This window comes from Meleagris gallopavo, chromosome 8 (assembly GCF_905368555.1).
Source record: "Meleagris gallopavo chromosome 8, MGAL_WU_HG_1.1, whole genome shotgun sequence".
Classification (NCBI taxonomy): Eukaryota; Metazoa; Chordata; class Aves; order Galliformes; family Phasianidae; genus Meleagris; species Meleagris gallopavo.
This window is the reverse complement of record NC_139411.1, coordinates 14382446-14409629: the sequence shown is the minus strand read 5'-3', so window position 1 is coordinate 14409629 and position 27184 is coordinate 14382446. Positions and strand designations below refer to the sequence as shown.

Below are 27184 nucleotides of genomic sequence, written 5' to 3'. Positions count from 1 at the left end.
ATGTTTCAAAGCTTACTGTGTATGAAATTTAAAAGAAGCTGTATTGTGCACAGCAATCATATTGGCGTTCAGTTGATCAGAGATTAAATTGCAGTGCCCACTATTGGCATGTCTTTGCCTCAGGTTTTTCGCTTCAGGTGTTTGTTTCATCAGGTAACACTTCTGCATTCTGAATGCAGAAACTATCTGGTATGCACATCCTCTCTAACATCCTTTGTATTTTGTGGTATTTGGGAGAATAATACATTTGGGTAGTGAAAATGAAATGCTTGCTATGTCATTTTGCACAGGGTGTTTTCTAAGGCAATAAGATGAGGAATATCATATGAGAAAACAAAAGCAAACATGACCTTTTTTTTCCTTCCCTCTCACTGACCTTTGGTTTTGAAAAATCAATAATTTATAAATTCTTACTGGAATGTACAATCAGTTCTAAAAACAAAGAAATTGTTAATTTCTGTTAAACTGTGTGGTGAGAATAAATGGCAGTGTTTTTTGAAATGTTTATTTTTCAAACTTTCCTGGAATTTCTAATTGATTGTTCTTTACTAATAGATTATATCACTGCACTTTATTTTGAGAATGTGATATTTTTACACTATTTATCTTTTAAAGTTTAACAAAAAGTGGATTAGGCCTTGCATACATACTGTAAAAGGAGCCAATTTCAGTGCCAACTTCAGATTCTTAAGTGGCTTCTGCATTCCATCATTCGTGCCTCAGTTTATTAGAAAATGAAAATAGGACATGCTTGAGGATTACTCTGTGTCCTTGTTTGTCATGCTTTAGCTGTGATGGTTTAAACTGAGAAATAAATAGAGGACAGAGAAAGTCTGAATCACCACCAGCAGCCTGTTACCTGGAAGAAAGTACTTATCCAGTCTCTGACAATGAGAAGAAAGCATTTTGCATGCATATGACATTAGTGCAGCATTGCATCATGAAATCACAAAATCACCAATGTTGGAAAAGAATTCTAAGAACATCCAATCCAACTGTCCACCTATCATCAATATTTCCCACTAAACCATGCCCCTCAGTATACCTAAACATTCCTTGAACATGTGTAGGGATGGTGACTCCACCACTTCCCTGGGCATGGTTTCCAGCACCTCAGTCTCTTAGGGAAGAAGTACTTCTGAACATCCAACCTGAATCTCCTCTGACACAACTTAAGGCCATTCTGTCTAGTCCTTCCTAGTGATGCAGCAGAAGAGGCCAACCCACACCTCAACTTAACCGCTCTTCAAGTAATTGTAGAAAGTGATAAGGTCACCCCTGAGCCTCCTCTACTCCGGACTGAACAATCCCAGCTCCCTAAGCCACTCCTTGTAAGACTTGTGCTCCAGACCCCTCAACATCTTTGTTGCTCTTCTCTGAATATGCTCCAGGGCCTCACTGTCTTTCTTGTAGTGAGGGGCCCGAAACTGAACACAGTGCTTGAGGTGTGACCTTGCCCGGGCTGAGTACAGAGGGATGATCACTTCCATGCTTTGCTGCCAACGCTATTTCTGATACAAACCAGGATGCTGTTGGCCGCCTTGGCCACCTGGGCACACTGCTGGCTCATGTTCAGCTGGGTGTTGACCAATACCCCCAGGTCTGTTTACACAGTCTTCCAGCCACTATGCCACAAGTCTGTGGCATTGCCTGGGATTGTTGTGGCCGAAGTGCAGGACCCAGCACATGGTCTTGTTGAATTTCATCCCATTGGCCTCAGCCCAGCAATCCAGCCTGTCCAGATCCTTCTGTAGGGCCTTCCTTGCCCTGGGCAGATTGACATTTCCTGCCAGCTTGGTTTCATCTGCAAACTTACTAAGTGTGCACTCAATCTGTCATCCTAGTTATCAGTAGAGATACAGAACAGAAGTGGCCCCAATACCTACCCCTAGGGAACACCACTCATGACCAGTCGCCAGCTGGCTGTAATTCCATTTACCACCGCTCTCTGGGCCCAGCCATCCAGCCCGTTCTTTACGCAGCAAAGTGTCTTTCTTACAACTTGATGTCCTCGATTATCTCTGAATGTAACACTGATAAAAACTACTTCCTGGGGAAGGTTAGTTCTTTTCTTTTTAACAGTGCTTTTATCTTTTCTGGGTTGAGGGTGCACTCTGTTGAGACGGTTGAAGACATGAGAAGATGCTGCCTGACATGTTGTATGTACAAGTGTCTGGTATCTTGTATTAATTGGAAGAACAGCTAGGCTGCCATGGAAAAGTTAATGATCATACTTAAGGAATAAAATGTAGTTTCATGGAAAATGGAAGTTCAGCTACTCTTCTCTCCTTCTCTCTTCCTCCATGCCTCTCATTTTAAACCTTCTTGGTAGTAAACTTTTTGTTATTTGCCTACTTCATTTTTTCCCCCCCTTTAACTACTCTGAAATTGTTCTTTGTATATAACTAAGTAATAAGCTTGAATGAAAAAATGTGTAGATTATTAAGTTTTTTTAGTAGGAAGTAAGAATATCTAGAACGAATTACTAGTTCATTCATACATGAAGATGTCCTGGTTTTTTTGTGGTTTTGCACTGCTATGAAAGTGAGTTCAAGTACTCACAGAAATACTTTTTTTTTTTTTTTCTCCCCAGAATCAATGACAACTATTAAGCATACGATGGGAATAACTTACTGAAAAGAAAAAAGTGCCTGTGAAGGCTGTTTACAGGTGTCAGTTAATGGAGAAATCAATTGTTTCTCTTTATAAATAAATTTTATGGTAGCTTTCCCATATCTCCTTTCAAGAAGTGAGAATAATGTCAAGGTTCTAGAAATCACAAATATTTATTGATGGTTCTGGCTACATTCTGTTAAGCGTAAGAATCAATAATTCTTAAATCTTAAGCTTTAATTCTTTTTTCTTTTTCTTTTTCTTTTTCTTTTTTTTTTTTTAGGACATCCATCATGTTTGAAATTCTGTCCCGAGTTAACATCAAATGTGAAGGCTTTAAGATGGCAGTGTATTGAATGCAAGACGTGTAGTGCATGTAGGATCCAAGGCAAAAATGCAGTAAGTTTACTGTTTGATGTTATTGACTTGTGTTTACCATAGCTCCATACATAGCACATGTGCAAATACAAATCGCTGTTGTCCAACCTCTAGCAATGCTATATTAAGTCTTTTTTTCCTCTTCCTCTTCCTTCCCCCATCCCCTTCAGGATAACATGCTTTTTTGCGACTCCTGTGATAGAGGGTTCCACATGGAGTGCTGTGACCCACCACTTTCCCGAATGCCAAAAGGTGATAATGAAAATGCTTTCAATGAAAATCCTTTCATTCACAGTCTTTTCTCCTATTAGATGACCAAAAGCTCTTGAGCATGCTAATTATTTTTACATTGGTAAACAATGTAATTTCAGTTATGTTAAAGCCAATACGTTATTTTTGAGATTTCTGTGCAGAATAGTAAAGGCCTGTGGTTGATTTGCTGTGAATTGAGTTCTTTGCCTATTTTTGGAAGTGAAGTTTTGCAAAGGCTGTTGAAAGTGTTAGGAGGTTAAGGAGCCTCCTGCTTCACATGACTTGTAAAGGCAACTTAAATACCTGTGTCTCCAGGATCTCTGGATCAGAAATCTCTAGATTTCTGATACATAGGACCTCTTGTTTCTACTGCCACATCTTTATGGCTTTACTTATTTAATGCTAAATTACTCTGACAAGTTTTTCAAATATTTTTCCACTTAAGTCTCGTAGCATTATTATATCCAACATTAAAAGGCTGACAAATTCAAGTTGTATATTAAAACAAACATATCTAGATGCAATCTGATACTTCATTTAGCACACTCTCACCTAGATTGCTTTGTAATGAACATGCAATTTTTTTCCATCTTAATTTTGTTTTAAGAAAGATCTAGCTATACTGTAAGGAAGGGCAGACAGACATTATTCCAAGAATGCTTTTGTGATCTTTTGTGATCCTTCCTACTGTTTTTCCCCCTTTCCGTGAATACTTTACTTTCAAAAATTTCAAGATAGAGATAGAAAAGTATCACCTTTATGTGTCTAGTTTTCTATTCTGTGTCATGCTTAAAAGAAAATATTATAATTACGTATGTGGCATATATCCTGGTAGACATCTCCAGTACAGACTAAATAAATTGTGTACAATTAAATCTTTTTTCCTTCATGTAGGGATGTGGATTTGCCAGGTCTGTAGACCAAAGAAGAAAGGGAGAAAGCTCCTTCATGAGAAAGCTGCCCAAATAAGGCGACGATATGCAAAACCTATCGGACGACCGAAAAATAAACTAAAGCAACGAATGTTGTAGGTTTCTCTCAATTTTTTTTTTCTTTAATTTTATTGTAGTTAGAGTTGTTTAATTTCAGTTACAGTTTTTTTGTGTGTTTCAAACTGGGGAAAGTAAGTGATCAATGTACTAGTATAGACTTTCTAGCCCAATGGCTAATAAGTTCTTAATTATAGTGATTATTTTTTCAGTGTGTCAGAACACAGTGGGGGGAAAAAACTTTCTGTATATTACTTTTCTACATCCCATAATTTTTTTAATAGAATTTGCAACCAGAGCAAGTGCAGTTAGGTCTCTACGATAATACGTGACATAACTGCCTTTATATGTAACTTAAAATAATTTATGTTCATACAGAGTTCATACTAAGTGGATAATAGATAGTAAATTACGTAAATCTAACTTCAGGGGAGTGTTCTGTTCAAAGCCTTGTTCAAATGAGTATAGAAATGACTTCATTGTCATAGCTCATCATTGAGCTGTTAATATCAGCTCACAAGATCCATTCCAAAAAGACCACTAAGTAAACACTACAGAAGTTCTAATTTCAGAGGGACTCTGGAAAAAAAAGATTGTTTGAGTTACGTTGTTAAGCTGCTGCTGGTTCCCAAGGAAAGAGGCTGCAGTTCTTTTTACTTATCAGGAATGTGTTTATCTAAGACAAGAGAATGCTGTAATTCCTGTGGAATCCTTCTTTCCAGGGAACCCTGTAACTGAACTTCTTAAGCCTTGCTTTGGAGAATTTTGAAGTTAAGAATGCTGAGTTGACTTTACACTCAGTGTTTACAAGGAACAGATTCTTTGTTATCTTCTGTAGCTTGTTGCCCTCCATCCCATGTTCCTACCCACATGTGCCTTCTTTCTCCTATTTAAGTATCTGTTTCATTGTGTGATCCTAGCAGCTGAAGGACTTTCTAGCTCTATCTACTCCTCATTCTGTCATGTGGCTATGACCAACCATTTTTCTCTACAGCCTAAAACCGTCTGTTATTCTTCTGAGTTGCATGTTAGTTGCCGTACTACTTTGCATTTCATAAGATGATAACTTTTGCAGCAAATGCGTAAAAGTAGAAAATACATAAATACTAGCAGTACTAGGGTGCAGCAAAGTAGTCAGGTTGATGTGCTCAGCATTGCAGCTTGCTATATACTTATTTTCCTGTTATCAGGATCTTATTTTGTCTTTTTGACTCACATTCAAAAATTCAAGATACACTGCTCTAGGAAAGTAGTGCAGGACAAGAAGGAAGAGTACCACTACATGAAAGTGGAAAATGTAATAGCAGTGGCTCATGAGAACATGCTTTTAAAGGATGAGTGTGGGGAGGGAATTTTTTTTTTTCTTCCTTCTCTTGACTAAATAACTTCTAGGTATTTGAAAGTTGTTGAAAGTAAGTAACATGCTTTAACACATGACAATTGCTGTGTTTCTTTGTGTCTGCATCTCCCTCTATCACTAGCAACACCTTTGATTTTATCCCTTTGAGAATTCAAAGAGCATTTCCCTGATTTTGTGCATCCCACAGTAGGTCTAGCTGGGATGCCTTTCAGATACAATAATTCAACTTCCCCTCTTTCCTTATAGATCTGAAAGAAAAGTTGGAAAGGTCATGTGGGTTTTATTGTTAAGTTTTGATAATGGAGTTTTGAACTATGACTTCTAACATAAATGTTATGTTTAATGTTGGATGATGATTATGAATGAAAAGATTTTCTTCTTTAGCATATTAGTTTAGTACTTTGGAAAGGGATTTTTTTTTTTAAATAATATTTATCGTACTGCGAACACATTTCTATTACTGCAACATCTAATATGTATAAAATAATTTAACTGGAAAATAATGGTTAGGAGACAAGATAAGAGCAGTAAATCTTAAGGAATCCTGCTTAAAAGATATAGTAGGATATGGAAGGCAGCTATGTCATATATATAAGTGAGTGGTTGCATAAAATGTGGGAAAATTAGCCACTTTTTGTATAACACAAACTAAAGCTTTCCAGTTCTGGAATTACTTTCTGCCTATTCACTGTAGGAAACTTTTCACAGGCATTACTATATAGGATTAACTAAAACCAGGTGTGTGTTAGCCTCTGGCTTTGACGGTGATTAGCACATCTGGTAGTGAGAGTAAGTGTTGTTATGGACGTAAGCTTGTGGGAGTAAAGGATTCAAAGGACTTAGAAGTTTTTTGGTTTTGTTCCTTCTTAGGAGCTACCCAAATTTAAGGATGTGTGAGTGGAAAAGGGGCTGTTTTTTTAAGTAGTGGGCCCTTGGAGTTCAGCACACCAGATGGTAGCCCTAGGCTGTTCAATCTCTAATTAGAAGTAACCTGTTGGAATTAATTACTTCAGTATCTCAATTAAGAAGGCAAAAATCTGGGGAAGAAAACTTTCCTCTGCTAAATAAATGAGCTAACTTCAAAGAGCAGGATGGAAAGCGGAAATGGAAGCATTTGATGTAGCTATATAGCTTTGTTTGGATTTGCCATTTGGTCATACCTTGTGAATACCTACTTCTCTTACTCCAAATATTTTTAAACTTTCAGTTTTTGTATACTGAATGTATACTGTTATACAGCATTCTCTTCAAAGGCATTCCTCCATTCCATTGTTAGCAAGCAGTGCTAAACCTGTACTTCTTTCATAAGTGTTGGCTTTAAACATCCCCTTTTTCTTCGTAGCATTCACTACTCTTTCTAAACGTCTTCCATGTTAGGCTTGATTGGTTTGTGGTTTTTCTACATACACGACTTAGTCTTACGGTTTTGCTCTTTTCTCTTTGTGGTAATTTTATTTCTAAACAAGTTTGTTGTAATATTCTCTGTAAATAACCTCAATTTTCTTTTATGTCATAGGCAGTACTTTTTAATGCTAGTGTTGACTTATGTTATCAAATGAGGGTAAAAATAGTTTGAAGGTTAACTGCATTGCTAACTAATAGACTTCTTCTACAGTTCAAGCTAATGTTCTGATGGAATTAAATGTTTTAATATGCAGCTTATGTTGAACACATGCATCGTTGCGTGTACAAAAAAATTTGGTTGTGATGAAGCAATTACTGTGCTAAGGCATGATGCTTTAACACTTCTTTAAAGATGTGTGTTTATTCCATGTGTAAAAGGGAGGTGCAGAGGCTGTATTCTTGGGAGATCTTACTGCCTCAGTTGCTTCTATTTATATGTACTATGAACTGCCTCTGAGGGGAAAAAAAAAGTTGGATATTGCATCATAGTGTGATTCTTTTTCCAAAGTGTAAATATCCTTCAACTTCTTACAGATTAAGTACAATTACACAAGTAGTAACATGTATATACTGTGCTACTATTTGGCAGTAGTTGTTATTTCTTAATGCTGATATTTTTTGTTTTCCAAATTTTTGCATAGGTCTGTAACCAGTGATGAAGGATCCGTGAATGCATTCACAGGAAGGGGGTCACCTGGTAGGGGTCAAAAGACTAAAGTCTGTACCACACCTTCATCTGGTCATGCTGCATCTGTGAAGGATTCAAGCAGCAGATTGCCTGTTACAGACCCCACTCGGCCTGGTGCCACCACCAAAATCACCACCACCTCCACCTACATATCTGCCTCTACACTTAAAGTTAACAAGAAAACCAAAGGGCTTATTGATGGCCTTACTAAGTTTTTTACCCCATCACCTGATGGTCGCAGATCACGAGGTGAAATAATAGACTTTTCAAAGCACTATCGTCCAAGGAAAAAGGTCTCTCAGAAACAGTCATGCACTTCTCTTGTGTTGGCTACAGGTACCACACAAAAGCTAAAACCTCCACCTTCTTCACTTCTACCCCCAACCCCCATCTCTGGTCAGAGCCCCACTTTGCAAAAATCTAGCACTTCCACTTCTTCTAATTCTCCTCAAAGTTCTTCCAGTCAGTCAAATGCTCCCTCCTTTAGTAGTCTTCCTAGTAATAGTCAGCTAAAGGGACTCTTTGATGGACTCTCTCATATCTATGCTACTCAGGAACAGTCTCGAAAAAAGGGACACCCAAGCTATGCACCACCCAAGCATATACGTTGTAAACCAGAATTATCTTCTACTTCAAAACCTAATAGATATTTTTATAGAAGGAAAGAGGTTAGAAATAGATTTATTTCTTATGCCTGTTCCTCTGGATGGGGTTTGTCTAGAGGGCTTGCTTTTAAATCAGTTGCTCACCTCAAGAGAAAAACTTTACTTAAAAAGCACAGGATTCTAGGCAGATTAAAGTATAAAGTGACCCCTCAGATGGGGACCCCCTCAACAGGGAAGGGGAGCTTGGCAGACGGAAGAATTAAACCTGATCAGGATGATGGTAAGCAAAGGTCAAAGCGCCAACCAAACCTGTGTCCCGTCCAAAATCAAAATTCCTATTTTGTCACATAGGTCTTAGCTATTTCTCTTGTTCTTACTTCACTTTCATACAGAAGTGACGAAACTTTGACTGACTAAACCTCCAAAGTATTTTTTCTGACTAATACCACACCACCTTTTTATTATTTTTTTGCATCTGTAGTGACATTAGGAGCTCCAAATGCCTTCATAATGTTGCTTATGGCTGTTTAGTACCGCATGAATAGCCACTTTTCATGCTACTTTCTTGTTCTTCACCTGCCCTTTCTCTGGCAGGAGTGCTGTCATTATGATTGTGTGCTGTCAGTGCTTATGATGATGGGCATTTCAATTCATTTCCTTCTGCTCCATTGCTTTTTCATGAACAATTCCATCCTGTTATGGTCTCCACAACACTTGATCTGTACTGCTGTGAACTATCTTTTTTAATAATTTTGTTTAAGAAAAAAATATACTGATAACTTTTGAATGTACACTCAGCTTAGCACTGGTCTCCAACTTTTAAGGGCAACTTTTTTCCTCTTATTATTACCTTATAGAACGTCCTAGAATTTATCAGCTCTAATGACAGAAATTCCTTTTCATGAGATTCAAAATGAATTTAATAGAACTAGGCTGTAAAGGCTTAGATAGGCAAGAAGAAAGGCAAGCAAGTACCAAAAATAGCTCATGCAACAGCAAGCTATGAAACCAGAAAGGGGAGAAGCATTCATTTCTGTTATTCAGAATCCCAAATTTAGTTCAATAGCTGTAAATGCTACATCCCTATTTAGGGGCATCACTTTGGTAAGGCATGTTTAATTTTCATGTCTGTGAATAAACTTTTTGCTGGTTTTAAATAACAGATACTGAAATCAAACTAAGCATCAAACAAGAAAATACAGATGTATATCTGGTGGGAAGCAAGGACACGGTTACGCAGGAGGATTTGGACGTATTTAAACAGGCTCGGGAACTTTCCCTGGAGGTAAGACTGTTTCATGAAATGCAGTTATATATATAAATTAAAACCTGATTCACTTTTATATTCATAATTCATCGTAATTTTCAATGAATTCCTTTTTTACCTACTATGTCATGCTTGTAAATTGAATTTGGGAGACACTGTGTATACAATTGGTCTCCTAGACTGGAGACAAGGCACTGGAATTGGCCAGTTGAGTACACTTTTGATAGATTTTGAAAGATATCTTTGGGCATTTTGGATACAGGACTATCACTGATTAAGTTCAGAGATTCAGCATAGCTGAAATCCTGGTCTGGATTGAGAAGATTATGGTCAGTAAGAATGTGCTTTGATTTTCCTGTGAAAAGAGTCACAATGAAAAGTGAAGTCTATCCCAGGAAGTGCCGTTTAGGAGAAGGAGAGTGGCCTTACCAAGTTTATAACTTTATTTTGACCCACCATTTATCACACTTTGGGTTTAAATAACATAACTGACTTGTAGTAGCAAAAATGCTTGAGCTGAATTGGACTAAAGCTATTCATACCAACTGATGGTGGTGTTCTTCTCTACGGTATGTGCTGGTAATTTAAGCTTACTGAGATTGAGCTAATTTTCTTTACTATGGAATCTGGCCAAGGCTGCTGATTTTTTTTTTTTTTTTTTTTTTTTTTTTTTTTTAGTTTTAGTTTTTTTTTTTTCAAAAGAGTCTTTTAAATGTATTTGTCAGTGAAATGAGCAAGCCTAGTAGACTAGTAGAGCAAGAAACTCTTCGTAAGTCAATTGTGAGGTGATTTTACCCTTCAAGCTGCACATGTCTTTTGAGAACATGAGTCAGAAGGGAGGTGCATGTAATGCTTCAACTGCTGCTTTTTATGAAATTGCATCATAAACCATTACATATAGTGACTTCTAATGGAAGTCAATTGTTTTCAGGTTAAAAACAAAAGAACTAGCATTACTGGATGTAGGTGAGTGCAATTAATTTGTCATAGGCTGAATTCAGAGTGTGTTAGTCAAGAAACTTGAGCCAAATTTGAAAATTCAGCTTCATGATTGGTTTGTTTCCATTTGCTCATAGAAATGGTTCCCACTGCTTCCTCATTTCTAGCTTTCATATTCAATTAAAAGATGTGATATGTTAAGATTTCTAAAATTGCTGGCAATTAAATTACTTATTTTTCCATCTTTGTTCTATTTTTGTATGTAGCTGTTGCTTTAGAGTCTTGCTGATCGTATTCCAGTCAGCTCAACTTCAGTACGTTACCTGAAATCTGTTTCTTTCAGTATACCATTGATATTGTAAGATCAAGTTCCTTGGTCTCCAGAAAGGTTATGCTGATCCACTTCTTTGTCATGATGACAACTTAGAATTAGGATGGTAGAAAAGTCATCTCACTAGGTGCTGCAGGAAAAGAGGATTCAGGCAATTGTGCCTTTTCTGGGCCATTTATTATCTACTGATTTTGCTTCATGTTTGGCACACTGAAAAGAACTATCATCTCTTATATCTAGCTGTTGGCAAACTCTCTTCTCTGTCCATGTGGGCTGGAAGAATTTAAGTAATGTCTGAGTATTGTCACACCTTCGCTGTGTGAAATTGATAATAAGTTTCTGTTTACTTTCTCTATAACTAGTATTTTGCTTTTGTTGCACTTGACAGAAAATTGGGTGTAAAAACACTGCTGATACAAGTGGGCGATACCCTTCGGTGATAGAGTTTGGAAAATATGAGATCCAGACATGGTACTCTTCACCTTACCCACAGGAATATGCAAGGTAGTGAGTTGTCAAGATTGTCATGCATTACTGTTTTTAATAATATAATTTACTTTCTTACTCTTCTGTAATTGTAATTTATTTGTATAACTTTTAAGAGCAAATATGCTTTTGTAATTACAAGAGAGGCTAAGAAGTTGCATTGTCTTTTTCTAGTTCTATTCAAGGTTACATTAAAAGTACTGATTTTATTTTCTTCCCAGTTTCGTATAGAGTTTAGCTTTACAACACATATTGGTATTTCTTTTAGAACAATTTGCAACCAGGTATGTCCAATCTGTGGCCACTTAAAGCAATTACTTTTGTTTGCTATCTAGAAGTTGTTAACTTCCTTTTTATTCATTTATTTTTTATTTCTTCATTTTTAAGGCCTGTAAAGAAGTCTGTAAATATTAGATAAAAAAGGCAAAGTGTGGCACCAGTGACTGCCTGGCACAGGATGCCTTAGAGTCAGATGAAAACATGAACTAGTATGTGTGCTTGGTAGATGCCTATTGATTTTTGCATGTGCTGAAATTACATTTTTTATGAATCCGTTGTGGCACACGTGGAAATTTGCAGAATCAAGTAGTTTACTGCAGTAGGAAACCAAGCTATGTGCTTTGCTCCAAAAAGCCTTTGCCTGACATTGATGTAAGCTGCCTTTTCTCTTCTTCCTCTCATTCCTTGATGTTGCCCTCTTTCCATAATGGAAATGAGGGACATATTTTCAATTGATAATACAAAAAATATGGTCTAAAAAAAGTTTAAAGTACATTTCTTTGTTCTTATTACCAGTGCTTTTATAGTGTTATTTATTATTTTATCTTTTTATTTTAGTTCTTTTTTAATCTCTCAATTTGTATTATGTTGTGTGTGAGATACCTGCTTTATTAAGTAAATTAATCACAAATAGAGACATCAAAATGGTTAGTCATTAGCATGAGACAACAATGGGGTAGCATTTATAGAAGACAGTGTGGTTCTTGGCCGTAAGCACAGTGGGATTACATAATGGAACAAATAGTTCAAACTATTTTTGTGTTGATAAGCTTTCTTAGTATAAACCATGGCTTTGATCCCAGGATGTGCTGGTAGCTTCTGAGCAGAGTCTTTCCTCTATTCTAAAACTTTGTAGACTAATTTTTGCAGCAGTCATCCAGTGCTCTAGTGATTTTTAAACATACATTTGAAGCCATAAAACTTCTGTAAGGGGTGATTTCTAGTATGCAGAACACTTATCAGCATTGTCTAACACTGGTCATGTGAGTTAGTTGTTTCTCACCCGAACTGAATGCTCCGTGGAAGAATAGTCACCTAGTATGCATTGTATCATGGAGATGGATGAAAGGGAGGCTTTTCACCTATATGTGGACTGTTTGGATGGGCTTCTTTGGTCAACAAAATGATAAGGTAGGCAAGGGATGGGAGAGTAAAATCCTATCACAAGTTGCTATCCCATCTAAATATTAGGAGTAGAGTGGGGACAAAAATAATCTTTAAGCTTTTCCCATATCCAAAGTAAGGAAAATTGAAGTGTGGGACATTGCCTTATGTTGTGCTGCGTGTCCCTTTTGTGTTTACTGGAAGGAAAAGGGTGAAACTGGAGATACGATTCCAGTCTGCCTGATGAAGACTCGATGGAGATCACAGCAAAAACTTCTGTGGAATGTGGGAAAGGGGAAGTAACAGGGATCTGTACAGTAAAACAGTTGACCATAATCCAACTCTGTTGAATCAGTTTTACCATGGTTGATCTCTCATCTTTCTTTTCTAATGGCTAATGTAAATATTTAATCATTCCCTGTAATGTGATGTTTTTCTTCTTATTACTTAAACTTCTGCAGTATTTACTTGAGGTATTTCATATTAAAATGGGGAGGGGCTTGTCACTTTGTGGTAACTTTTCTGTTTACAGGATTTCACTATTTTTTATAAAATATCTTTCTAATTTTTATACAGACTACCAAAGCTTTACCTGTGTGAATTCTGTCTTAAATATATGAAAAGTAAAAACATTTTGTTAAGGCATTCAAAGAAGTGTGGCTGGTTTCATCCTCCAGCCAATGAAATCTACAGAAGAAATGACCTGTCAGTGTTTGAGGTAGGTACATCGAAGTCTAAATTTCTGAAGTTAATTGCTCAGTAGACATTACAGACTGGTTGTAGAGTGGTGGTTGTGGAAACTTCAGCATACTTGAACACTTGCTTGGAGATTCCTATTATGTTGCAAAAACAAGTCCATCTTCCCTGTCCTATTCCACTCTGCCATATTCAGTCATGACTAATTTTCTTTATTTGTACTTCATGAATTACTCTACCTCTTAAGATATTTGTCTAGCACGTATTTTAGGTGGAAACTGCAATGGGAGCCCTTATACTGAATTACCTTTCCCTCTCAGCAGAAGTGCCTTTCACCCTTTCATTTCTGGCTATTTGAGTATTTTGAATGTAGAGAGAGTACTAAACTCTCTCTCATTCTATAATGTAGATAGTTCTGTATAAAAACATGCAGTGCTGTTTATTATATACTGTTCTTGAATTACAAATATTAGCTACTTAAGTGCTTTTGCCTTCCTTCTGGATGTTTGAGAATTAAATGTCCTGGTTGAATGATGGAGGTTCAATCCAACATCAGCCACAACAAACTGCCTTTAATTTAGAAATTACAGAATTGAGCATATGAGTGCATAGTCTTCTATAATCTAAATATTTTACTGGGAGACTTCTACTGTAAATGTATTTGAGTTTTAAGAGTATCCTAGACAACAGGAACCTTGTATATGAGATAGCATGCCCACAGTTATTAAAGCTAAGCATTCTCCACTTGGCTGTTTCTCAGTAATCATTACCAGTGATGCTAACAGAACAGACTGTCAAGAGTGCTCTGACTTCTTTTGAGAGTTTTTCTAAACAGCTGTATTTGGATGTGTATGTTACACTGAATTCTTTTTAATTGCAAGTATTATAGATTCTACTTTAATTTTATGTTTTCGTAATGTATAAATGTCTGTCATGCTAGGTAATTGCCATTGTCTAATGAAACAATGTGAAATGCAGTTTTGGAATTCTTAAATTAAAAAAAAAAATCTCAATATTTGTGTAATTAACTTGCTTGGTTTTGTGCTATTAAAGAAAATAGCAATCTGCATCAGGATTGTTTCCTTCCTGAGTTGAGTAATTGTTCTGAGGACTGTAGATGTGCCAGCAAAAGGCTTAAGTTATACAGGCTTAATTCTTTTTCTATTAAAAACCAGACTTGTTCTGTCAGCCACAAATAATTAGCCTTTGCTCTGTTAGCAGCTGTTAAGGGCTGTGCAGCATACAACAATAGGCAAATTCTGCTTTTCAGTTTATTTTCATTAATAAACTACTGGTAAGCTGTGAGTAAAAACTTATTGAGAACATAAAGTAAAATACATCTCTCAGGATGGAGGAAAACAAGGTGCACATGAAAGAAATGTTCAGGCTTTCTCTCTATTGCTCTTATCCCCTTTCTCAGTTTCAGGTACTTCAGTAAACACATATGAAATAGTCTTTCTTATTTTGAAGGTTAGCTTAAATTATTATTCTGATAACTGTAGAAACTTAATCATCAGTTGATGTCCTTTCTCATAGGTACTTTAGGAACTCTGCGCACCCATTTTGTATTTGACAGAATGAAGGGTTTGTGGTTCCCTTTGTGCTCTGTTTTCTAGAGAAAGATAAATGAGTTTGTCATTTAAGACTTACATACCTCTGCTAAGAGCATGACTTTGCCAGATTTGAGAGAAGGCTTTGACATAGTTTACTACTATGTTGTAGCCAAGAAACTTTGACAGATGCTTCCTTTTGAAGTTTTGGTTTTGTTTTTCTTCCTATTTGTATTTAAAGCTGATGAACAAGCTGTAGTTGCCTGGAATTTAAGGAGTATTTTTATTTTTTTGTACAAATGTTCTTGCTGAAAAAGATAGCTTATATAATTGCGTTTTCAAACTTGTGGCTTACCCACCGATGATTTTTACTTGATGTTCTCCTTTTCACACTTGCTACTAAGAGTGAAAAAAAAGGGGGAAGGAAAAAGAAAAAAAAAAAAAAAAAAAAACCTTTGGACAATGGAGTGAGTTGTATGAGAGCTTAATCTAGTTGATAATGTTCTCAAGTGCTATATGCAAGTATATTCTAATGCCTACACTAGTTGTAGTTGTGTATTAAATGTGTTAGCATTTTTTTTCTTGTTAATTCTGATAACACAAGTATGTTACCGAAGTCACTTTGAAAAATATACGAAAGGTTGAGATTTACTCATTTACAACTAGGTTTCTTACTAGAAACAGAATAAAATGTGTTTTAGTACTGTGTGCATACTGTGTGGCTGTCTCTGTGAATGAAGTATGAATAGTGACTTTATCAAAGAACATCAATACAAGCAAACACTTCCATTAACATTATTTCAAAAAGACTGTTGCCTTTGAACCTTCCTTTTCAGAGAGTAACTAATTGATCTAGGAGATCTGTATGTATGTCTGGCTTTTCTATAGCTGTCTGCATCACAGCTTGACTCTTTACACTCATAACATACCTAGACTAATTGTAGTACTTAGTCTCAAAATTTACTTCTCATGCTCAATAGGGTTTTAGACTAGCGTAGAGTTTTTGCCTTGTTTAATTTATCCAAAACATGGCTATGATTGATAACAAATTGGCAGCCCGTTCATTGGCCTAATGCCTAAGTGATTCAGCATAATGCACTTCATTGTTTTTTATTGTTGTGTGTGTGTTGGATACCATAGCCTTTTAGCAAATCACAGTTCAATGCAGTTTTCAGTAATACACTTTTGTTGTCTGCCAGTCTTGTTCACTCAGTTCCTGAAAGAAAGTTAAAGAGATAAATCTGACTTAAAAAATGAAGTAACTTTGTTTAGTAAAGCCAGATCCTGAGATAATACTTATACATGTAAAGTAATCAGGACTAGTTGAAAAATTCTTATTTAACAAGAAGCAGGGACATCTCTCCTGAACCTAATTTTTTTTTTTCCTCTTCTAATGGTAATCTTTTCCATGTTTCCACCTAGCACATGAGTGATTCAAGAAGCTATTTTGTTGTAACGTGTTGATGGCTTTGGAAGTAACTGCCTCTGTCTTGCTTTCTAGGTTGATGGAAACGTGAGCAAAATTTATTGTCAGAATCTTTGTTTGTTAGCTAAGCTCTTTCTGGACCACAAAACCTTGTATTATGATGTTGAACCATTCCTCTTCTATGTTCTTACAAAAAATGATGAGAAAGGATGCCATTTAGTTGGATATTTCTCTAAGGTAAAATATAAAAATTTGTATTTTAAAACATTTCTAATTTCTCACTATCCTTAATATTGTGTCAACAGTAAAGAAGAAATTGATTCAGAAACTTAAAATCCTCTCTGTAAATCTGAAATGGAATGTGATTGATCTCAAATGTGCTAGTACTGCCTTTTCTCAAAGACTGCTGCAAATTGAGAAATTCTGTGTTCAGCCATGTACATTTTTTTTTCAGAATGTGTTGTGATTTGTACTTGTGTAGCTGGAAATTAGATGTATTTCTTACCCTATCAGATTTGCCATTGCCTACTAAATCTAAGTTCAGAAAATGCTGGATGTTTGGAATTATGTTGATTTCCGTGTGCTTTAATGGCTTTGCTGCTAGCAGTTTAGCTTGCCTAGTTAAACGTGAATGGCCAGCTGTGTTCGTCTTTGTTTCTCTCTTGTGTAGAGTCCAGTCTAATACAGTTACTTAGCACACAGAACATAAGAACACAAGGCCTAACTTGATTGTGGATATCTTCCTTAGATTACATGTCTTTTCTTGTGACATCACTTTGAATTTTAAAGGAATATTTGCTGCTGTAGACAAAAATAGTACTTCTGTGGCCTGTCTTGACAAATAGTTTAAAAAAAAAAAAAGTGGTGAAAGATAATTAGATATGCTTGCAACAAGAAAAGCAGCTAATTGACAATTTGACTGTAAGAAATTTGATTACTTGGTATATAGTTACCATACTTCTTGTCTCTAGTATCACCACCACCCTCAGTGTATTATTTCCTTTCTTTAAGAACAGATTTGATTTTTTTTTTTTTTTTTTAAAGATGTCAAAAAATTGCATGAGAGTACCTGCATACAGCGTGGTTATCTGTTGGGATGTTTTGCTGTTTTTCAACATGTAGGCCTTGCTGACTGAAGTAACAATTTCTAGTGCACTCTCTTATGTTAGCTGTACATTCTTCTGACGTCCAAACAAGTCAACTCTGATACTGTCAAATATTTCCTAGTAAGCATAGATACCGCGTGTGTCCAGATGAATCTCTCCTGATATTTTTTCAGACATTCAGCAAGAATGCATTTTGTTCTCCAGCTCTGCCTTTGTAGAGGGTTCATTGGTTCATTTGTTAGTTTTGGTGACTGCATATGTTTTTGTTACCATAATTCAAGACAAAACTCTGCCACCTTGAATTCCTCTTCAATACTGAAATCAATTGCATGTACCCCCTCTTTTTCTTAAAGCATGTGTTTGTGTGTGTTCCTGCTGGGAAAAGCAATGCTGCTTTTCTTCCCTGAGTCCAAATGTATTAGCTGGATGTGTACCTAATACTATCAACGGTCTTGAGAGCTTAGGATCCTGAACAGAGTTTGTAAGCTTGTTCAGAGAAAATAATACTTTCAGATTCATTTTACCATAGAAAATAAGAAAGCTTCTCAAATAAAGCATTTGTATCTAATTTCACACCTGAAGAAATGTTTAGAAACCAACATACTGGAATGTGGTTTTGTCAGTGTGATTTCTAATCTGGTGTCATCTTATGTGTGGAGGCTGAAATAATAGGTGGTATCTTGAGCTACCTGTGTGCTTGCTCTGACTTCGTATGTTTCATTGTCTTTACTTGATTTGGTCTTCCTTAAAGCTACTAAGTGCTGATTTCTTGTTTTCTCTGTAATCTCTTAAAGGCAACAAGGATTTAAGACTCTTAATCAATAGAGTTGAAGGAACATAAAACCTAAAAACTATATTTTTAGAACAGCTTCCTGGTTATAATTCTTCCTTCCATTGTGTTTAGCAGTTGGTGTAATACTTGCCTGCATTGTCTTAATGTCATATGACTTCATTTTGTCTGAAAGAGCTTTGAATTTTGAGCATTCTGCCTTCATTTGGGTTCAGGTGAGAAGCTTTTAGCTCTGAAAAAGTTAGTACAGCTGTGGATAATAGGGTGTGTTTCCTTGCCACTTTTCACTCAAAGACAGCAAAAAGATGGAAACCAGCAAGCAGTTAGTGTAATGATTGCAGGAAATACAACTTTGCCTTGCATATGGATATTATTTTCCCCTTTTATATCCTTGAGAGAGAGGTTAGTGAAGTGTGAAAATATTTTCCTCTTCCCCATCCTCCTCCTTTACAGTGCTTAACCTTCATTATGCTGTTTAGACAACATATCTAATTTTCAAGGTGCTGAGTAGCTAACCAGTAAAAATAAATATTTTGAAGGGTATGTTTGATTGATACTTCCTTCTTATAATTAAATATTAACATTGAATTTCTCGACTTTGGTACTGACCTCAAGCATCTGTTCACCTTATTGGGATATTTTGAAAGGATAGTGGCAGGTGCAGGCAATTGCCCACTTCAGCAGTGCTTTGACATACTTGATCTGTTTCTCCTTCCCTCAGGAAAAGCTTTGCCAGCAGAAGTACAATGTCTCCTGCATAATGATCATGCCCCAGTACCAAAGGCAAGGATTTGGAAGGTTTCTCATTGATTTCAGTAAGTGAAGTGTTTTATTTACATTTGTGATCCAGGGGGCTGTTGATTGTTATAAGAAACTGTAATATGTAAAACTTTATTTAACATGCTTTGTTGTTTTTATCAATAGATAATGTGATTTGTGTTTATATTTGCATAGGATAGGAAAGCTCCCTGAAGTGAAAAACTTAGTGCTGCTCTGTTATTGTACTCCGGGAGATTGAGAATGGATCTCTCAGCAGCAATATTAGCTCACAAAGCTATTACCCTGAATGAATTGTCTAAATTACTTTCCATTTTGCCTTGCTCATTAGTAGAAGAAGAGGTAATTATTTGTGATTAAAGCTTAAGAAGATGTTAGTCCAAGGCATTTTCTACATTTTAATATTTCTGACTTTTATGTTCTTTAGCTAAGAGAACTGTTTCAGCTGAAGAATTGCTGCATAGAAGGAATGTGTTTTGGGTTTTGTCTTAAAATACAGTATTTCTTAGTGGGAATAGATACAAAGAAGTTTAGGTGTTCATAGGTGAAAGTTTGAGGAACTGTAGTTGAAGTATAGATTTGTTATCCCTCTAATCTTAAAGTAGCAATGAAACTCTAAACAAAATTGTCTAAGGAATCTTCTCAGCTAAATGTCCCCTATGCTACTGATTACAACTTTCTATTGTAATTTAAAGGGAGGATGATGTATTCTGTATATAGTGAAAGAAGTAGTGAATCTGGTTTTTACCATTATTTAGGATTTTTTTGTGGCACCATAGGGTTATGTGACAACAGAAAAATTTAAGAAAATAAGATTCCTGCCCAAAAGGTGTGTGCTAGAACAATAAAATGCAAATTAAAATACATTGTGGTATAACAGCAGGACAGAGGATAATTTCTAACTGTAGTTTTCAAGTTCTGGGTCTTAACTATGCTACCCAGCTTGACTATGCTAGTGTTAATGAAGATACTTAGTATGTTTCTTAATTCCATGGCTTTTTAAACAGTCTTCATCATACTCTTGTGAGTTAGGTAAGGCTGGTCTTGGACCGCTTAATCCACCATTGAAATGCAGCCGTCACTGGTGTGGAACACAGCAGCTGTTCTATCGTGTGCATTCTGCACTGTTTTAGGAGAGGGTGAGAAATACCATGTATTCCAGAGCTTCAGAGTGTGAGTTTAAGCTTGTTACTTAGAAATTGACCCTTACCCGAGGATTAGCATGTCTTGCAAAATGAGATAGGGATACTAAGGAAACTGGTAAGTACTTCTAGGCTTTTTGATGTTTTTCTACTGTGGTGCTCTTCCAAAAATAAAAATTTTTAAAAAACCCCAAAACACCACTTTAAGCAAACATTTCTCTGATTGAATGCTGACACAGCATTAGAGTTTCATGTCTACAAAGCTAATGGTACAGCTATGAAACCTGTGGGTTCCACAGGTCTGTATTTGAATATGTTGTGTCCTTCTGGATCTTTGCTTTTTATGTTATTGTGCCGTGTGCTGCTTCATCTGTAAAAATCGGTAGTGTGTTGCCCCTACCCTTCTGTAAAACCTGAAGACACATCTGATTATTTGAATCATTAGTGTTCCTGTGGTAATTTTCAATGTCACATAATGGTACTGTCAGCTTGAACCTTCCTAGTGCTATCTTTATGCCTTTCCTCTTTGCAGACATGATCGTATCACAGGTACAAGCTACAGCTGAATACCTGTTGGGCACAGTTCAGAGAACAGTATTAGCTTCTGCTGTGGCTAAGAGACTAAACATATGTGAGCAAGCAGTCAGTTCTTCAGCACTTCTGCACAGTGCCTTTCATTCCTTTTCTAGACAAGGGGCTCCCTTAAAAAACTAGAAAACAGACTGTCCCAATTTCCTACAGAATGAACTGAAAGATGACTGAGGAAGTTTGTCTTTCTAGAGAGAATGGGGTCTGAAATAAATGGGATATACATGAGAGAACTGCTTGTGGCTGTTTCTTCCTAGGTGTAAAGAAGATGCAAATCTTGTTTTCTTCAGTTGCATTTATATCCTTTTGCAGGTTGGAGGCTAAATGTCATTAGATAGGGAAGCCATTGCTTCATCCAGATTAGTCAGCCCAAAATATATCTTCACCAAAATAAAAATCACCTCAAATCAATTATTTTTTTCCCCAGAGATTTTATTTGTGATTCCCTCTCTTCTGTTGTAGCTGATGTTGACTGCTGTCTTTTGTACTTGGCCCTTTCTGCCCAATTCTAGTCTACTGCAAATAATCACTCTAACAAGGCTGAGAATTTGGGATATTGCTGAAGCCCAGTTGTCATTTGGAATTTGCACAAATCATGTTTAAAATAGTTTAACAATTGCCAGTAAACTTACTGAGACTGTCATATTTTCATAAATTTACCAGAAGACAAATTTTATACTCTGAATGTTAAATCTCTGTTTATCATGCATGTAACACATCTAACTACTCTAATTTTGAGTTCTGTGAAGCAGTCACTGAAACTTGTTGACTTTTTTAATAACAGTGACTAAAACTGTTCATGGACTGCAGTAAAAAAAAAAAAAAAAAGACGACCTAACTGTTGAACGAGTAATGTTCAGAAAATGGCATTTACAAACCACGAAGGGAAAGATCTCAAATCCTTTGTACAGGCAGTTGACTGCTCGCATTACTTTGTATTTGTCTAGACACTTGACAGTTGGAAAGGCTGGGAAGAGCACAGCCTTAAACCACTACATAGCTTCTGCTTTGTCAGCAATCTGCTGAAAATGTAGTTTGTAGTACAAAATTACCTTCTTTTTTGGTAAGTGAAATGGATTTGTTCAGTTTGTGATGTTTTCTTTTGTCTTGAACTAATCTCATCTTTACAGATGAGTCAGTGTGGTTCTCCTGCTACTTGAGAGGGAAAATCAGTTATTCTGTTTTGCAAAAAGAAGCAGATATTTGTTGTCTGCCACTCAGTTTTTCAACTTCATGATTTTTTTTTGCTAACTGCGTTTTAACTAATCTGTATTTCAAATTGAAACTGATAATGCTATTGTTTTTGTACTCTGTATACACGAACGTAAAACTTTTTTAAGGTCTGTCTATCACATCTTGCAGGGGGAAAAGAACAATTTAAAAATAGTACACTATGAAAAGGAAATATGCTGTAAAATATCTGAGTTGTCTACCCTGATTGCCTTCAGCAAACTCAATGTATAGCTTTCCATCTATATTTTAGTATATATATATATATTTAATACAATATATGCATTTATATATGTTCTGTTTTAAAAGCATGACAAGACCTTTCTGCTTGAAGGGAAGTTGTTTTGACTATGATAAAAACTTTCTGTCTGGGTTTTTAGAAACTGGGGAGTAACAAACAAAACCAGAAAAAAGCAACTGAATTCTTCAAATAGTTGAACTACTGATTTGTAGTAATGCAGATTTGATACTCTCTTTACTGTAAGATAAAACTAGTTTGACCTGTTTCATTTTTTCTAGAAGCATGTCTCATTTGAAGACAAAGTTGTTTTCATGAAGTCATGATTTTATTTACACTGTGTATGCTTTATTAAGTTCTCTTCTAACAGCCTGATTTTTGAAATGAGGAACCTTAATTTACATGTTATATTTAATACCTTCCTTTTTTTACAGGACAGTAATTGTTGCCAAGCTTATTTTGTTTCCATTTATTCTTTTTTGTTTTCTGTAAGGCTGACTGAATTGTAATTGCAGTGTTCCACCAAAATTATGTATGGACTTCCCCATGAATCTTTTATACATACTATAAATTAAGCTAGAACTTGCATAGAACTTAAGTTGATCCAGAAGTAAACCAAACAGCAGGCTTTTATTGTATAGGAACCCCATCTGGATTTTTGTTTTTTTTCCACTTTGTGTATGACACCACAAAGCTATTGTTCCTGTCATGGGAATTATGTATATATATGTGAGTCTTTGTCTTGCAGCAGTTCAGCCTGTGTTACTGTTCAAGTTTTGACAGTGCAGGCACTGAAGCTCCTATCTTGTGGCTGTACCTCTCCATTCACATTTTTTTTTTTATTTCATCAGCTTCTCCTTTCAAGATGGGTTTTCTTTACTTAATTGTCTCGAGATCTCTACAGTCTAAAATCCTTCATATGCTTGTTGCTTCTATACATTTAGCTTCAATACAAAAAAAATTAATATTTCTTTATTTTCCGTATCTAATCCAAAGTGTTCTGTATTGCTAGCATGGAATATTACAGTATTTCATAGTTGTTTAATGGACTTTTTATTCTGTAAGTTTAATGCACTCCTTGAATGGATGCTTCTTAACAAAAGTCATCTCGTGATAGTTCCTTAATTTTGTTTGCTAGATTACAAATTCTGTGCTAGAGGTCCCAGAGCATTTATTATAGGAGCAGTTGGAGGAGAAAAACAAATGCATCCATCAATACTAGGTTAAACCTTTGCTAGCTAGCACATTGCCAGTTTGTTTGCATCTCAGTAATGATTGGGTTCAATGCCGAGGAGCAAAGTCCATGATAGTCTTTTGTTATTTATTTTGAGGGTGTTTCTGGTCCAACTGATTTGTACCAGTTTCTTCTTCCCCATCAGAATTCCTTCTCTTTTCATTTTGTTTATCTGTTCCTTGTGATTATTTTTGTGTGACAGAAGAAACTTGTTTAAGTGCTTCTGGGATTCTGTCTGAATTCTTTGTTTTGTGTGTGTTTTCTGTTTTGTTTTTCTGTATATTTGGGAATATAGGTGCTGACTCTTCAACTTTTTGTGCCACTTACTGCCTACAACTGTAATACCTTTAAATAAAGCTGCTTTTTTCAGTAGTTCAAGCTAACTACTGCTTCTGTTCTGGAGATATGGCTAGTGATGAAAGAGAAGAAAAATTAACAGCAACAAAAACCACTCCATATATTTTATATGACTTGAGGAGTTCTCTTCTTGTACAAGAAAAGTGTTAATGTCTTTGTTTGCTCATTTCCCTTATCTGATATCTCTTTCTTGGTCAAGTAATTTTGTTCTTGCTTCTTTCAAATAGTTGAGTAAATCTGAAGTCCTCATTTGCAGAAGCAACAGAGTACCAACAGCAGCACTTGTGCAACAGTTAATCCATGTCACTAAGCAAGGCACATTTCCAAAGTAAGAGAGGAACAAAAATTTGGTGCAACAAATAAAGAGAAAATAATCTCTTAATGTAAAGAAAGTAATTATGTCTATTTGCTTAAATGCTTTTCATGAGCAAACATCAGAACAATTCATAAAAGAGGTTGGTACCGTGACTCTTGTTTATACATTGTTGATTGTGAGGGAGAGGTCTGCTCTTTGGCTCAAAGCCACTTAGATTTCTGTCAACATTCATTAGGCTATACTGCTTCTCACTAGGAGGTAGCTAAGCAAAAGGCTGTGTATGAGATTTGTTGTAGTGGTGTAGTGGGTTCATTTGTCACTGACAGCTTTGAAGAACTTGGCTGTAGATCTGGAAACTACAGCCTGTTTCTTTGATCTCTGTTCTGGTCCTATCTTCTCTACTGTGAATTCCTACAATCATTTGTGAACATACAATGGTTTGGGGGCTTTTTTATGCACATACTGAACCAAAAAAATATTCTGGGCTAAAATAGAGTGAAAAGGATGGACAGATGTCCTTGAAGATTCTTGTTAAACCCAAATGGTTTACTGATCCTATATGCTTTCATTGAAAATTAGGGAATGAATTAGAAAATAAATAGGCTAGTGAATAGGACAAAAAAAAAGTCCCTTCCAAATTGGTTTTCATTTTTCAGTAAGAAACTGGAATGAGACAAAATAGAGAAATTACCATGGTATGGAAATGGTGTTGTTTCTTCTTTTGAGTATGCTTAAAAACACAATAAGCTATGAAGGACTATTAACAGGTGTTCTAAATGGCTAGAAGAGAGTAGAAGTCAAAAGAAGAGGTGTCGTTTCTTTCTGCATTATGATCTGTTCACTGATATGTTTGCTGTATATCCCTAGCTAGTGGTGTTTGTTTTAATGAGCTGTGTAGGCTTATCTTATAGTAGCAGGTTGAGGGGGTAACTGATAAAAAAAACTCAGTATCCAGTTGGTAACGAGGCCTTGAATTAACTCAGCTTGTGCTGTTTATACTTAATTATAAATTAACTTCTGGAAAGTAAAGCAGAAAAGAAGTTGAGATGTATTCTGTAATGGAACGTGGCTGTTACTGGAGTTAAGATATCCATGTGTATGATATTTAAGTTCCAGTATGCTGATGGACCTGTTGGAACCACTTCTAAGGCCTGTGTGCTGCTTAGAGCTAGTTTCTATTCTTTTCATACGTGTGAATATAGAATCGATAATCTAAACCCCTTGATGTGGTCATAGGAAGTAGTGCACTGGCCAAAAGTAATACTTGGAGGGGAAAAAAAACAAACCAGTTTTTTTTTTTTTTTATTTCTAATTACTTTAACGAAATATGAAGTAGAAATAACATGTGAAAAATGAGGATGGATAAACTCCTTCCATAGACAGATGTCAGTATTCCTTTCCAAAATTTGATGTTAAGGTATTTTACAGTTCTCTGCAACAAATATTGAAATACAGCAGAAATGCAATCTATAAATACATCTATCTTGGGGGAAAAAAATAACTATATACAGTTATGCTTTGCTATGCTCTGTGATTAGAACATAGATGGGGAATGAAGTGAAATCATATATCTCATAACCAGGAGCATTTTGATGTTCCCTTTCACACAGTACAATCCTGAACTGTTTCAGTACTGTTGAGGATATGGCAAACAGCAACACAGAGTGAGAAGGAGAGGTTGAGGGTAGAGAGAAGCAGGATTTTTTTTTTTTCTTATGGACTTATCTGCTAAAATGTATACTTAAACTGCACTTAAGAAATCAACACTGCTAATGTAAAGGTTTGAATAAAACAGGCGAGTCTGCTGTTTCCTGTGATGAGCAATATCGAATCTTTTTTTTTTTTTTTAATTACCAACTTGCTTGTGTATTGCAATACCAACCATTGTGTCAACTTTACTGTTGTTTTTGTTGATTTTTGTTTACAGATATGAAAGGCAGAACTATCTGCCTTTTCCCTTCTTTTCCTTTAAAAGGGAGCTGAAGGTCTGTGGGAGCTGTGAATTTGTGAGGGAGCTTGAATGCTGCTGCTTATTTTATGTTCTTTTCTTGACAATTGATTATGTTGCTGACCTCAAGGCATGAGTTTGGCCTCTCCTAAATAACTAATAAGGAACATTCTGTCAAGCTGAGATTTAGATGAGGAGGGAATAAAGATGGATTTTGAATCAAGCTTTGTTGACCTAAGATTATTCCAAGAAAATCATCCTCTTGGGATTTCTTGGCATCACTTTTATATAGCTTCAAGACACTATGCATTTATCAGAGCTGCAGAAGAAATCGGGCATGTCACTTCACATAAAAAAGCTGAGACTGTTCTAACTGAAGAGCATCTTTATTTCAGCTGGAATTTAAAACACCTAAAAGGCAAACTGAAACATAGTAGCAATAAAAACAAATTTTTGTTGGACAAAGCTGTGCTTATAGGGCATGAGTAAACAGGAGAAGCTGCCTGCTTGAGATTGGTGATTGAAAACAGGTTTTAATTAAGTATTGAATCTTCAATGGTCAAAAATTTCTGCTTTTGACTGCACAGAGATGTTCTACTGCAGAAAGTCAATGGACAAAGCAGGTATTTGTTTGGGACGTGGAGCTTGTTGCTCTATTTATTGAGGCACCTCTAGCATCACAGCAAGATGTCTCAGCTCAATGAGATAACCTTGTGGCTTTCTTAACAGATGTCTTCCGTTGCTCATGCCATTACTTATCAGGCAGTTCTACTTGCTTGTAAGAAAATGACTTTTTTGCTTACTGCTGTTTTGAGTAACAGTAGATGTTTAGAAGATTGCCATGTCTTGAACTTAGCTTTTTGATGTGCACTGTTATAGATGGATTTTTTCATTTGGTTGATAATACATGCTTTTTTTATCACACAATTTCTGTATCTACTGACTGAAGTATCATTGTTTGTTTCTGTAACAACCTCCTTTATCTGCTGGATCTTTTTTCAAAATCTTACTTGATTAATTTCTTGCTCGACAATATGCTTTAGTATAACGAACAGCAATGATGATTTTGCAGCCAGTGTAAGAAAAATGCA

The 27184-nt window shown here is 36.0% G+C and overlaps 1 protein-coding gene across 5 annotated transcripts in view; it reads left to right on the top strand.

The window, feature by feature from the left end:
- Positions 1–27184, top strand: part of KAT6B (lysine acetyltransferase 6B) — a 92907-nt gene that overhangs the window by 50297 nt on the left and 15426 nt on the right. For 3 of the 5 annotated variants that reach the window (XM_085229484.1, XM_085229483.1, XM_085229481.1), the window contains exons 4-12: positions 2897–3012; positions 3162–3243; positions 4138–4270; positions 7638–8569; positions 9453–9574; positions 11215–11330; positions 13272–13413; positions 16443–16604; positions 18985–19078. In XM_085229484.1, the coding sequence (XP_085085610.1) occupies positions 2897–3012; positions 3162–3243; positions 4138–4270; positions 7638–8569; positions 9453–9574; positions 11215–11330; positions 13272–13413; positions 16443–16604; positions 18985–19078 (1899 nt within the window). The remainder of the gene's footprint in view (positions 1–2896; positions 3013–3161; positions 3244–4137; positions 4271–7637; positions 8570–9452; positions 9575–11214; positions 11331–13271; positions 13414–16442; positions 16605–18984; positions 19079–27184) is intronic. The other 2 variants (XM_085229485.1, XM_085229486.1) reach the window with 2 other exon arrangements.